This window comes from Drosophila elegans, unplaced genomic scaffold (assembly GCF_018152505.1).
Source record: "Drosophila elegans isolate 14027-0461.03 unplaced genomic scaffold, ASM1815250v1 contig_409, whole genome shotgun sequence".
Classification (NCBI taxonomy): domain Eukaryota; kingdom Metazoa; phylum Arthropoda; class Insecta; order Diptera; family Drosophilidae; genus Drosophila; species Drosophila elegans.
The window spans coordinates 829,082-844,404 of record NW_024545796.1 but is presented as its reverse complement, the minus strand read 5'-3'; the positions used below and the strand labels follow the sequence as shown (position 1 = coordinate 844,404).

The following is a 15,323-nucleotide window of genomic DNA, read 5'->3' as shown; positions in this document are numbered from 1 at the left end:
ACATATGTATTTAAATGGAAACACCATGTGGAGGCCATTGGAATTCCGATAGAGTCTTCAATGAAGTTAGTCGACTTGAGATTCAAAAATGCTTTAAATATATTTATTAATTTTTTTTTTAATTTATATTTTCCCACACCTAACAATGCCTCCTATATTGATATAGTTTATTAATATTAAATCGCGGTGCACAGGTAATAGCAAACACAATGAGGTTGTTTAAATGTTCGATCTCGTCAATATATAAACTAGGTTAACCATCTTTGTTTATGTTTTGTTGAGCCAAAGCTGTTTAAATGTGGAAATCGGAGATCACACTTTTAAGAAATCCCAACGGTTTTTCAGAGAGGGGCTGCGTGAAAAGAAGGTTAGGCTGAAAAACCTCTGCTCAAAGTCCGTCAAGGACCAAAAATTTGCCAGTTCTAGCCCCTTCCCACCGAGATTCTTCCACCATCCGTTGAACGGATGCGAAACGTAAGTTCCACCTTCATAACCGGGAAATTTTTGACACGGCAAAACCTTACGGAACATCATTGAAAAATATGGTGGATGGACCTCTGTGGGACTAGGCCATTACCGCGAAAAAAATCAAATGCCTGCCGGCCATCTCAATTTCTGTGAACTAGAGGGGTAGCCGTAAGGGATGTGGTGGTTCAAAACAGATGTAAGTCGTTATTGAAAAATTAGGTGAGCTTTCAATCATAATTTTATACAATTTGAACAAAATAAAGGAAGGTAATACTATATTATAGCGGCTTACGGCCCTCTATCTGTTGACGACTGTTTTGTCGGCCATTAAAATTAAAAACCAAAGTTGGGTTTGAGAGGTTAACGCTTGCCAAGGCAGCGGGTTGTATATAGAATAGATGTTAGTTACGTTATAAGAGTAGGTAAATTGAGCAATAGAAGTCTATTATATACATTTCAAATCACTTAGGACAAGAAAACATTTTTGAACCCCCACAATAAGGTCTAGGAAAGCAATATCCCAAATGAAAAACCATTTAGTTCAGTGGTCGGCATACTTACTATAACTGTAACTGTAACTATAATTTGCACCGCCAGTCTTTCAGTGTGTGTGCGGTTTTTTACTGTTCGTGTCGGCCTCTGCCGCTGCGCTGCTGCTGCTCTGCCGGCAGGACCTTCGACTATGCTCACAGTAAAGAAGACGTGCCGACCACTGATTTAGTTGTATAAAGATTATCAAACCCTTGTCGCTTAACCCACCTGTCGAAATGAAATTTTGAGTCAAGAAGAACACATAAATCCCGGGAGCTCAAAGCAACATTAAGGGAGTGCTTTTACAAACACAGTTAAAAAAAATTACGCACTCATTCAACGAAGTCAGTGTAGAGTTGAGGAAAATACATAAGCAGCCTCGGTCAGCAAGCTTAGAGATAGAGAGAGACAGATATAAAGTCCACCTTAACGTTCAGTTAACGATATTTGAACCACCCAATCACTCAAGTGACCAGCAATTGATTTCAAACTATATACTTTACCATTTTACAATATGTATTTATAAGTCAACCACTTATTCATAATTGGACAAAAACCATTTCCAATTAACCGGATTCACTGCTATACTAACATATTGGAAATGCGACCCCATACGTTATTTTACAAGAGCAAATGTAGGCCATTCCGTGAAATTGATCTGAATGTGTTTTTGGAAAACCTTTATGGATGAAATGAAAATTGAAGGATTTAAATCATTACGGAAAATAGTTATGGATCTAATTCACTAATTTAAATTTTAATATTTAAATAAGAAAAAGAGAGCTCAAGACACTAGGTGTTGGAAAACCTAAACCATTATCAGAAATTTGAGTAGTAGTAGTTATAAAAGTGTCATCAAAGGTGTATGCGTCTGAATTATTAAACGGGGTGAGCAGAGGGATGAAGCGATGGATCTTAGTTAAGTAGTTGACGGTAAGGTTCGTGGGTCAAAAAGAAATTTAAATGAATTAAATGGAGGAGTGGATCAAGGGTTGTTTCACAGGTGGACGTGATTACTTAATTAGCATAATTGGCTTCACAAGCATACGTGGTCACACAACTGAAAAGTCATTGCAAATTAGATCTAGAGAATGTGGCGAGGAGAGGGTAAAAAGGATTGGTATATTACACTTACAAAATGTCACAATGAAATGTAGTTTCACACGTGCACGTGGTCACTTAACTGCCATAATTGGTCTCATAGCTCATCGCAGAAATTTTCACGGTCACACAACAACAACACACACCCCCTTGAATAGGGTTACATTAAATATGGGACCCCCTTAAATATGGGATCCTATTGCTTGTCTCTGAAATTTTGATCTGAAAATCAAAAACGCTGCAAACAAACACCCACCCCAAGAACAACAAGTTCACACAAATTTGAATGTGGATCAAGATTTATGTGGAATTTTATTGATCTGAAAAACAAAAACGCTGAAAAAACAAATACCCGCCCTAATAAAAACAAATTCACACGAGTTTCAGTTAAAAATATATATTTTATTGTTTTGGTAAAAAATTGTTATAAAAATGTCATACAATTTTTAATTTCTTACAAATATTTATTTTATAACCTAAGTTTCTTAATTTTGTACGTTTTTTTAATAATTTGTAAGTTAAGACTATAATATTTTTTCATCATGTCCATGGCTTTCATCCTTAAGTTTGGTGCCTGATGACATCGGCACGTGTCCGGTCCCTCTCTAAAATTGTTTTTCTAAGGTAGACCGATGTTCCTCAAACATCAGGAATCTTTTAACATCTTCGCAAACCATAGTGTTTAGCTGCTGTTGTTACTAATTATTTTTTAGCTCTTGTTGTTGTTAACCATTGCTTAACTGTTGTATTTAGCTGTTGTTTTGTTCTTCTTTATTCCATTCCTTCCCATGCAATCAATTCGAATTTCTTATCTTACATTTAAGAAGGTGTTTTTTTTACAAAATGTCGTAGGAAAATAAGCAAACGCATTGTCGTACTTAATAAAGTTCAATAATAATCATACGTATAAAGTTCAATAATGAGTCTCAAAGTTTAGTGTTCTTAGGTTTTTTTGAAGTAAACTACCCCTTTTACTTGTCAAGTTTTTTTCATCAAAAGCTATTTTGAGATTGTGAAGGGCTTTTGTACAACCAAAATTATATATTTTTATAAAATAATTACATAACAAAACAATAAAAAAAACTAATATTGTAAAAAAGAGTTACTAAGCTCAAAAAATATTTAATCCTGTTGTCGTTTAATCTCATTAATTTCGAAACCCGAAATTGCTTTGCAGAATGCAATAACTAATATTCAAAATAACATTGACTTATACTGTTGATTTCGGCATTAACAAACTTTTCAAATAACTTTAGAAGGAGCTAAACCTATGGAGTTGATATTACTGGAGAGAAATTTTTATATAAATAGTAATTTTAGATTTTAGTGGAATGACATTTGACATTGGTCCTCTCTATCAATCTGGAGTTGAAAAGTCAACGTATATAAATATACTCTTCCTGAAGGGAGAACGATTTGGTCACTTAACATGGATAAAAAATATTTCAAGATCGAATTTCGGTCGTTATGTACCTTTTAACTTATTTAGTTACATTTTGTAAAGACCTGATTTATTATATCTTGCTCGCTACGTAATAATACAACAATCGTTATCGAATCGAATATACGCACTTTTGTAAAGCTCCGCTTTAAACACGGAAAAACACCTTAAACACGGATTAAAAAAACCAAAAACTGCTTAATGCAGTAGCATAAATAAGAGTAAAACACATAAAAATTCTTTTTGCCCGAAATAAATCGATTTTAAGCTATAAAAATCGCTTCTTAATAAATCAACAATTATAAGTGCAACAACAAATCATTAAAAAAAACAGTGCATAGCATAACACAAGAGCACAGAGAACACACTCAACACATCAAAGGACTCAACCGAAAAACTCTCGTCATTAACACAACACCAACTCAAAGAAGAAGAAAAACAAAACAAAACATGATTTTACCAGAAAGAAAACGTATGATTTTATTTCTGATAATTCAACACGGTTTTTTGGCTATAGGGACTATAAATCAATCAATTTCAACAACCTACTAACTGAATTTAAGAATTATGACTGGACAAACATTTATGACTTGACTTCGCCACAGGAGCATTCGACGGTTATTTGAACACTGTGTTCCATCCAGAACAAAAATACAAAAATTAAAAATCAAATTCGCCTGCGAGATAATGCCTACAAACGCTGGAAAAGGTATAAAACCTAAAGCCTGCACATCATTTTTATACAACTGAGAAACTTAGTCACAAGCTCGATCTCTTCTTCCAAACGTAGATTTTATAATTATAAATTTGCCAATGCAGTAACTCCTGGTCAAGTTTGGAAGGGTTTCAGAAGCCTGGGCATGGGAAAACGAAATGCAGTGGCTAAATCGGATCTTGATGTAGACTCCCTTAATAAGAAATTTTCAGATGTTCCTTCCGTCATTCCTACACATAATTTGTACCTGAACTCAACAACATCCTGTGATATTATTTTTAGCTTTATGTGTGTACGTTCATGTGATGTCCTTGAATGTATATGTTAACACTGTTAAGGAGTAATCATAAGTCGATACAGATCTTGGGTGATTATTGGATCATCCTAGTGTTTAGTTGCAAAATCAGCACAAACATCTTTAGGGTCCGTGCCTGGTTCTTGGCGGTGCACGGTATGGTGAGTTATGTTGATTTTGCTAGTGTCAGCACTTTGCTGCACGAGCGGTCGGCTTGCCGGCCGCGCATAGCTTACGTAAAGTCATATATGTTTTCAGTTTTAATTTGGACATTTAATAAAGAGCATTGGCTTGAATGTAAAACTCCGGCAGTGGCCGTCAACACTTACTCTATTAATTGAAATTGGTTATCGAGCCTTAAGGGCCGTTAGCAACGGAGTCAGTTACTCCCAACGTAGTCTTCGTAAGAAGAGAGCCATTGCCAACCGCCCGGCACATCCATATGAGCAGCCAGCCACAGTGGCAATTACGTCTTCACCCCTTCCCCGGACCAGCCACGGTGGCAATTGGATCGCAACTCTTCACCCTCACGTACAGCGGCGAGGGACAGTGCGAGGCTGCACAACTAAAATATAATTGGCACCCAACTTTAATACCGAATCCGCGAGACAAAAATATGTAAGTGGGCTGATCAAAATTAATTAAAACTTCAAATACACATACATGGAATAAATAAATAAAAATCCCTACAAACTATTTACCCAAAATTAAAAAATATACAGTTTGAATAAAGCAATTGTAAAGGTGACTTACAAATAAAGTGATTTAATATCGGCGGTCCCTAAATAAAATTTTACTTCGGACGCCAAGCACCCAGTTATTAATATAAAATTATAATATACAAAATTAATTTGTCGAATTAAAACATTCGGCCTCCCAATAACGTGTGTTTAGTGTCAACAAATTAGTAGCCTTATGAGTTTTCCAGGCCCATATAGGGAAACTAAACACGAACTTGACAGTGACAGTGAAGAAGAATTTATCCGAGATACCCGGAGATATCAACCAGTACGGGCACAACAAGAAAGTAACGCGGAAACCATGAACGCGACACAAATAGAGGCGTTAATTCAGGCCGCATTAACTAGCCAAGAACAGAGGCTCAGAGCCGAATTCGCGGGTCAGATCAACGCCGTTAACCAACAACTTCAGAGCTTGCGTATAGAAGCGCCAGAGGTAGAATCTTACCAGAGGGTAAAGGTAGTACCGGGAGCACCACAGTGCGATATACCATTACATATAGTGAAGTAGATTCCAGATTTTACTGGCATACAAGATGAGTACGTGGCATGGAGGCAATCCGCCACTGATGACTACGAATTATTCGAGTCTTATGAGGGCAGTTCCGCGTTACTATTATTAGAAATAAAATTAAGGGACCAGCGCGCGCACTGCTAGTTTCTTATAATACAGTGGTTAATTTTAAAGCCATACTAGCTAGATTAGACTGCTCCTACGCAGATAAAACATCTTTGCGCTTATTACGGCAGGGACTTGAGTCGGTCCGTCAGGGCGACCAAACACTTATGCAGTACTACGATGAAGTCGAACAAAAATTGACCCTCGTTACAAACATAATTGTCATGACACATGACGACGAAAGGGCTTTGTGACGCTCAGGAGCGCACAGAATAAACATAATATATAAGAATAAACAAATAATAAACATAAGCAGTAGTTATAGATTAAGATAGTAGTAAAATGCAAGAAGCAAGAAGTTAAGTAGGCAAGAAGCCGAAATAAATATAAGTTAAAACGGAAATATTCAAATTTAAATATCCGGGCGGGCGCGCCAAACAAAAGAAACGGTCACACTGACCAACGGCCACCACAAGCCACACGCGTTATGGCACTGGCTATAGGATTAGGAAACTACAGTCACACTGATTGTGACTGGCAAGGGCCGGGAGGGATATAAAAAGGGAGCCGGTGGCCCATACAGATTCACGCATTGGTGTGAGCAAACTTCTCTGGGAGCTAACTGCGGAGTCTTTTTCGGGATAGGGTCTAGTACCCCGTCCACCCAATACATTGTAGTTAGCTTTCTCCCCCCCCTTCCCCTTCTTCCCACCCTCCAAAAGACCGGCCGTCATCAGTGATATCCGACCTTTAGGATCCCACACCCCAAGACCGACCGTCATTAGTGACACCCGATCTTCTGGGGACTCCACCACTCGGTTCTCCGAGGCGCTCCTCGGCCGTCTGCCGAACCGATCCCACCTGGTAAACCCAAGCGGCCTCCACCCTCTTCTCGGAACTGGTAGACCCAAGCGGCCTCCACCCTCTTCTCGGAACTGGTAGCTCCAAGCGGTCTCCACCCTCTGCTCGAAACTGGTAAACCCAAGCGGCCTCTAAACTGTCTCATCCTCATAGACATAAGCATAGCCAAGAGGGACGACGTGGCCGCGACGACGACGCAGAAGTCCCCGGCATCCTACGGGCGGACGAGCCCCTGCAGCACGAACTCTATCTATCATATGTAAACGATAATTCTTAATATACGCATACCGATTCGATTTCACTGAACCCCGCTTACGTGTCATACTCTGGGAACCGGGTCGAACTCTTCCAGCAACCACTCCTGACATAAATAAATGTTGGAACGAACACCTGGACACCGTTGCGCTACTTCAGCAAAGCAGGATCGTTACATGGCGCCCGAACAGGGTTAAAGTGGTTGCAAAGAGAAAGACACCGGTACAGAGTTATGTCGACGTGGGTGTACCTAGCAACAAAGGCGGATCTGATCGAGTACGCAAGGGAGTTCGGATTAGACGCAACAGGAAAAGTGGAGGAGCTAAGACAGATACTATCAGCATTCCCAAGGAACCCAAACCACACGGAGACGATCAGGCGAAGACTGGGAGAGCTAGCAGAGAAGCACAAGAAGGAAAAAGGAGCAACGGATCAGAGCAGGACACCAGCGGAGGAACTCAACACAATAGCGAACCAGATCGGCCTACCGGTGAAACAAATCAACACCCCACCACGGCAGGAATCATAAACTCCAGACATGCCGGACAGGAAGGAAGTGGAAATCCTAGACCGAGTAAGGAGTTGGGGGATCCGCTACCAAGGAACAACCAATCCCTTGGAATTCCTCAGCAAGATGGAGGAATGGGCCAAAGGCTACGGCATACACAAAGATGCCCTGATCCAGACGATGCCGTTCATCCTAGAAGGAGTAGCAGTGGACTGGTGGAACACCACACCAAGCCAGATAAGGACATGGGAGGACCTCAGGGAGGAACTGTTAGAATACTTTTGGCCACCAAGATATCAGGAACAGTTGGAAACACAAATAACGCAAATACGGCAGCGAGAAACAGAGCTAACAAGGGAATACGCAATGAACCTGAGGAAATTGATGAGATTCACAGAGTATTCAGAAGAGACAAAGTTGGACCGGATATACAGAAACTGCAGAAGCAAAATAAAGCTCTACACGAGACGGTCGGGATTTAAAACATTAACAGAATTCCTGAGTTTGGCAGAAGAGGTGGAAGAAATAAAAACAATGGAAGGTCTGTTGGTTACCAATAACAACAGGAAACCAGAACTTGACGTCGGAAATCTGCATGAGATGCGGAGGAACAGGAAACGCCGCAAGAACCTGCACAAACCCCCCAAGACTGTTTTGCTGGGTATGCGGCAAAATGGAACAAGAACAACGGACTGTTGCAGAGCTGGAGCGGTAAACGCCAGAGGCCTGAGCAGATAACACTGGCGGCTCAGGACCAAAAACAAATACCAGCTACATGGGAACAATTAAGTTGTGACGGATTTCAAATATTGGCCACAGTAAAAATCGAACCAGTAAAAGCAAAAGGAACAGTGGACACAGGAGCTTCACGGAGTGTGATCAGCAAGAGAAGATACAACGAATTGAGAAAATATGGAAACGGATCAAAGCAAAGATCGGATGGAGATTTTACAACCAACAGTTCGCAGGAGAAGAATTCGAGTTGGACTTTCTCATCTTAAATCAGGTGACAGGAGGAATATTATTAGGAATAGACTTTCTGGTCAAAACTCGCACAAGAATCCAATGCGGCAACCTGGAGTTAGATATCACCGAGGCAGAGACAACACAAGAAGAAAAAGAACCCGGGCAGAGCACAGACGATACGGAACCGACGGAGGAGGAGATCAGCAAATTTCTGGAACAACAAAGGCAAGTATTCGAGGGAATGAAGGGAAACAGTAATATCACGACACATAAAATTTACATGAAGGACGACAGACCGGTAAAACGACGATACTACCCACGAAACCCGAAACAACAGGCGATAATAAATGAGCAAGTGGATGAATTGCTGACATTAGGATTGATTGAACCATCACAAAGCCCATACAGCACGCCAGTAGTATTGGTAAAAAAGATGAACAACGAGTGGAGAATGTGTGTGGACTATCGACTGTTGAACGAAAGAACAGAAAAAGACGCCTACCCGGTACCGAGAATGTACTTTATCAGCTAAGAGAAGCAAAGTTCATAAGCACGCTAGACCTGAAATCGGGGTATTGGCAGATACCAATGGAAGGTCTGTTGGTTACCAATAACAACAGGAAACCAGAACTTGACGTCGGAAATCTGCATGAGATGCGGAGGAACAGGAAACGCCGCAAGAACCTGCACAAACCCCCCAAGACTGTTTTGCTGGGTATGCGGCAAAATGGAACAAGAACAACGGACTGTTGCAGAGCTGGAGCGGTAAACGCCAGAGGCCTGAGCAGATAACACTGGCGGCTCAGGACCAAAAACAAATACCAGCTACATGGGAACAATTAAGTTGTGACGGATTTCAAATATTGGCCACAGTAAAAATCGAACCAGTAAAAGCAAAAGGAACAGTGGACACAGGAGCTTCACGGAGTGTGATCAGCAAGAGAAGATACAACGAATTGAGAAAATATGGAAACGGATCAAAGCAAAGATCGGATGGAGATTTTACAACCAACAGTTCGCAGGAGAAGAATTCGAGTTGGACTTTCTCATCTTAAATCAGGTGACAGGAGGAATATTATTAGGAATAGACTTTCTGGTCAAAACTCGCACAAGAATCCAATGCGGCAACCTGGAGTTAGATATCACCGAGGCAGAGACAACACAAGAAGAAAAAGAACCCGGGCAGAGCACAGACGATACGGAACCGACGGAGGAGGAGATCAGCAAATTTCTGGAACAACAAAGGCAAGTATTCGAGGGAATGAAGGGAAACAGTAATATCACGACACATAAAATTTACATGAAGGACGACAGACCGGTAAAACGACGATACTACCCACGAAACCCGAAACAACAGGCGATAATAAATGAGCAAGTGGATGAATTGCTGACATTAGGATTGATTGAACCATCACAAAGCCCATACAGCACGCCAGTAGTATTGGTAAAAAAGATGAACAACGAGTGGAGAATGTGTGTGGACTATCGACTGTTGAACGAAAGAACAGAAAAAGACGCCTACCCGGTACCGAGAATGTACTTTATCAGCTAAGAGAAGCAAAGTTCATAAGCACGCTAGACCTGAAATCGGGGTATTGGCAGATACCAATGGAAGGTTTCAGTCGGCAATACACAGCGTTCACGGTACCGGGACGAGGCTTGTTCCAGTGGAAGGTCATGCCGTTCGGACTCACAACCGCACCTGCCACATTCCAGAGAGCTTTAGATACGGTCATAGGCCCAGAGATGGAGCCATTCGCGTTCGCATACCTGGACGATATCGTGGTAATCGGAAGGAACAAAAAAGAACACTTGGAGAAATTAAGAGAGGTTTTCAGAAGGCTACAAGCGGCAAACCTAAAAATAAATGCGGAAAAGTGTCATTTCTTCCAAACCGAGTTAAAATACTTGGGACACATTGTAACCGACAGAGGCATCAGAACGAATCCGGAGAAAGTGGCAGCCATTCGAGAATTACCAACCCCAAAAGGCACTAAGGAAGTACACAGCTTTTTAGGGATGGCATCATGGTACAGGAAATTAATCCCTGGGTTCACTAAGAAAGCAAGTGCCTTACAAGACCTGGTAAAGAAAGGGAAAAATTCGAATGGCTGACCCAACATCAAGAGGCTTTCGAGAAGATTAAAGAAAGTTTAACAATGGCACCAGTACTAGCATGCCCAGACTTCACAAAACAATTCAAGCTACAGACAGACGCAAGCGATCTGGGGATAGGAGCAGTACTAACCCAGGAAGACGCCGAGGGGGAACATGTCATCTCGTACGCAAGCCAGAAGCTGAGCAAGGAAGAGAGGAACTATAGTGCCACAGAAAAAGAGTGCCTGGCAATCTACTGGAGCATCAACAAATACAAAATGTATCTGGAAGGATACCGATTTGAAGTGGTGACGGATCACCTAGCGTTGAAATGGCTAAACTCTATAGAAAGCCCTTCAGGGAGGGTAGCCAGATGGGCACTCGGACTACAACCGTTCCAATTCGAGATTAGATTAGATACTGTCAGGGCGACTGGTTGAAGGAAGCATACGAGGAGGCGCAGAAAGACCCAAGCAACGAGGAATTCAGAGTAGAAGGAGAAAGGCTCTACAAAAGATGCGGGAGAGAAAGGGATAGACAACCACGGAAGCTGTGCATTTCAGAAAGCGAGATTCAAACGGTGCTTAAAGAAAACCACTGCAACACAACAGCGGGCACATGGGGATATTAAAAACGCAGAGGAGGGTTATGCAACGATATTTTTGGTCCAGAATGCAGACGGACATTGTAAAATTCGTAAAGGCTTGCGAGAGCTGCCAACGATACAAATTGTCTCAACAAAAAAACACGGGGAAAATGCTGTCAAGAATAACCGAAGCACCATGGGAAAGCTTATGTGTCGACTTCGTCGGACCTCTACCACGCACGAAGCATGGAAACACCACACTAATAGTGATAGTGGATAGGTTTTCAAAATGGACCGAACTCGCGGCAATAAGGAGGGCAACGGCAGAGGCATTCCTGAAAATATTTCGTGAACGGATAATCGCCAGAGTTGGTGCGCCAAAAACACTGATATCAGACAATGGGGTCCAGTTTACGGGAGGAAAAACAAAGACCGCCATGGAACAGTGGGGCATACAGCAACAATTCACGACACCACATACGACGCAGCAGAACCCAACTGAAAGAACAAACCGAACCATAAAAACCATGATATCAAAAATGGCAGGGGAGGAACAAACTAGGTGGGACGAGAATCTGCCGGAGCTAATGCTAGCATATAACAGCAGCACATCCGAATTAACGGGATTCAGTCCAGCACAAATACTGTACGGAAGAGAACTTCGACTGCCGGGAGCACTATTCGATAGGGTCACCAAAGGGTCAGGATTAGCGACAGAAACAGTGGCAGCGAGGTGGAAGAGACTACGAGGCATCAGAAGCGAAGCGATCGAGAACATGGAAGGAGCAGCAGAGACACAAAAATACCATTACGACCTACGTAAAAGAGAATGGAAGCCAAGTGTTGGACAGCTAGTCTGGTGCTAAACACACTACCTATCCAACGCAGCGGAAAAATTCAACGCTAAATTAGCACCGAAATATGACGGGCCGTGGGTAGTATACAAATTTTGTTCGCCGGTGATAGTTAGGTTAAAAAGTTGTAAATCGAAGAAAGCGAAACGCGCATACATTGGAGATTTAAAAATATATATTGACACTAACCATGAACTAACCAACCTTGATAATAAAGAAACAGAAGGTAACTCAAGCGATGTATTGTTAATTTCAGAAAACAACAACATGAACAAATGCGATATTACGAAGAAGAAGTTCCGGGAGAGCAGCACACGGCTGCAGCAAGAAAGACGAGCGGCGAGGCTAATACCGGCGAGACCAGCAGGGGCGGGCATACAGATCAGGACAGCACCGACTCGCCTCAGACCACCCATGTGCAGGCTAGCTCTGCTACAAAGAGAAGAGCCGTCGCAACCAGAGGGTCAACAGACAGCCCGACCGCCAGCAAGAACGGCCATGGCGACCGCTAGAGGCGAACGGATCCGGATCGCCCATGTTCCCCGCAGCCCCCTTGAGGCAGTGGCCGATAGGAATGTTCAGGAGCAACAGGTAGAACGGGCAAGGACACCGTCGCCAGACCGGGACATCCTGGAGCTGCACCCGAAGGACACGGAGGCGCAAGCGGCGGAGGCACAGGCAGAGGGAACGGCAGCAGGCCATGAGACGGAGGCACGCCCAGACTCACAAGCACCACAAGCGGAGTTGTTCATGAACGAGATGGGGTGGATCTTACCAAGGGATGCAACGATGTCGGCCAGGGCGGTCGACGAAATTAAAGAAAGGTGGAACAGAAGGAGAAAGGGAAAGCAGCAGAGCATATTGGTAAAAGACGAGCGAAAGACGTGGAAGGTTATTTTTGGAAGGGGAACCCGAATTACTATAAGACACTTCGTGCCTTCTCAAGAGGGGGGGAGGTGTGACGCTCAGGAGCGCACAGAATAAACATAATATATAAGAATAAACAAATAATAAACATAAGCAGAGGTAATAGATTAAGATAGTAGTAAAATGCAAGAAGCAAGAAGTTAAGTAGGCAAGAAGCCGAAATAAATATAAGTTAAAACGGAAATATTCAAATTTAAATATCCGGGCGGGCGCGCCAAACAAAAGAAACGGTCACATTGACCAACGGCCACCACAAGCCACACGCGTTATGGCACTGGCTATAGGATTAGGAAACTACAGTCACACTAATTGTGACTGGCAAGGGCCGGGAGGGATATAAAAAGGGCGCCGGTGGCCCATACAGATTCACTCTGCGGCCGACGGCGATCGGAGAAGGTAAGGCTTACGCATTGGTGTGAGCAAACTTCTCTGGGAGCTAACTGCGGAGTCTTTTTCGGGATAGGGTCTAGTACCCCGTCCACCCAATACATTGTAGTTAGCTTTTTTAAAGTTGTATTTAGCTGTTGTTTTGTTCTTCTTCATGCATTCTCCCCCCACCATTCCTTTCCATGCAATCTATTCGAATTTCTTATCTTAAATTTAAAAAGGTGTTTTTTTTACAAAATGTCGTAGGAAACTAAGCAAACGCATTGTCGTACTTAATAAAGTTCAATAATAATCATACGTATAAAGTTCAATAATGAGTCTCAAAGTTTAGTGTTCTTAAGTTTTTTTAAAGTGAACTACCCCTTTTACTTGTCAAGTTTTTTTCATCAAAAGCTATTTTGAGATTGTGAAGGGCTTTTGTACAACCAAAATTATATATTTTTATAAAATAATTACATAACAAAACAACAAAAAAAACTAATATTATAAAAAAGAGTTACTAAGCTCAGAAAATATTTAATCCTGTTGTCCGTTTAATCCCATTAATTTCGACACCACCCAAAATTGCTTTGCAGAATGCAATAACTAATATTCAAAATAACAATGACTCATACTGTTGATTTCGGCATTAACAAACTTTTCAAATAACCTTAGAAGGAGCAAAACCTATGGAGTTGATATTACTGGAGAGAAATTTTTATATAAATAGTAATTTTAGATTTTAGTGGATTGACATTTGACATTGGTCCTCTCTATCAATCTGGAGTTGAAAAGTCAACGTATATAAATATACTCTTCCTGAAGGGAGAAGGATTTGGTCACTAAACATTGATAAAAAATATTTCAAGATCGAATTTCGGTCGTTATGTACCTTTTAACTTATTTAGTTACATTTTGTAAAGACCTGATTTATAATATCTTGCTCGCTACGTAATAATACAACAATCGTTATCGAATCGAATAGACGCACTTTTGTAAAGCTCCGCTTTAAACACGGAAAAACACCTTAAACACGGATTAAAAAAACCAAAAACTGCTTAATGCAGTAGCATAAATAAGAGTAAAACACATAAAAATTCTTTTTGCCCGAAATAAATCGATTTTAAGCTATAAAACTCGCTTCTTAATAAATCAACAATTTTAAGTGCAACAACAAATCATTAAAAAAACAGTGCATAGCATAACACAAGTGCACTGAGAAAACACTCAACACATCAAAGGACTCAACCGAAAAACTCTCGTCATTAACACAACACCAACTCAAAGAAGAAAAACAAAACAAAACATGATTTTACCAGAAGGAAAACGTATGATTTTATTTCTGATAATTCAACACGGTTTTTTGGCTATAGGGACTATAAATCAATCAATTTCAACAACCTACTAACTGAATTTAAGAATTATGACTGGACAAACATTTATGACTTGACTTCGCCACAGGAGCATTCGACGGTTATTTGAACACTGTGTTCCATCCAGAACAAAAATAGAAAAATTAAAAATCAAATTCGCCTGCGAGATAATGCCTACAAACGCTGGAAAAGGTATAAAACCTATACAACTGAGAAACTTAGTCACAAGCTCGATCTCTTCTTCCAAACCTAGATTTTATAATTATAAATTTGCCAATGCAGTAACTCCTGGTCAAGTTTGGAAGGGTTTCAGAAGCCTGGGCATGGGAAAACGAAATGCAGTGGCTAAATCGGATCTTGATGTAGACTCCCTTAATAAGAAATTTTCAGATGTTCCTTCCGTCATTCCTACACATAATTTTTACCTGAACTCAACAACATCCTGTGATATTATTTTTAGCTTTATGTGTGTACGTTCATGTGATGTCCTTGAATGTATATGTTAACACTGTTAAGGAGTAATCATAAGTCGATACAGATCTTGGGTGATTATTGGATCATCCTAGTGTTTAGTTGCAAAATCAGCACAAACATCTTTAGGGGCCGTGCCTGGTTCTTGG

At 41.2% G+C, this 15,323-nt stretch overlaps 1 protein-coding gene and 1 long non-coding RNA gene across 2 annotated transcripts; one reads left to right on the top strand and one right to left on the bottom strand.

Moving 5' to 3' along the window:
* Positions 1–1,497: 1,497 nt before the first annotated feature.
* On the bottom strand, positions 1,498–2,185 carry LOC121467477. Its single transcript, XR_005977534.1, has 2 exons — positions 2,135–2,185; positions 1,498–2,059 (listed from the first exon to the last, which is right to left on the bottom strand). It is a non-coding gene; the product is annotated as an uncharacterized LOC121467477 (long non-coding RNA).
* Positions 2,186–5,062: 2,877 nt separating this feature from the next.
* LOC121467481 lies at positions 5,063–13,148 on the top strand. Its single transcript, XM_041708904.1, has 2 exons — positions 5,063–5,169; positions 12,294–13,148. The coding sequence occupies exon 2, from the start codon at positions 12,305–12,307 to the stop codon at positions 13,019–13,021; it is 717 nt and encodes a 238-aa protein (XP_041564838.1). The 5' UTR covers positions 5,063–5,169; positions 12,294–12,304; the 3' UTR covers positions 13,022–13,148.
* Positions 13,149–15,323: the final 2,175 nt, after the last annotated feature.

Bases quoted from the DNA above. Each gene is read 5' to 3' on its own strand.
- LOC121467481 (XM_041708904.1), top strand. From the start codon at position 12,305: ATGAACAAATGCGATATTACGAAGAAGAAGTTCCGGGAGAGCAGCACA.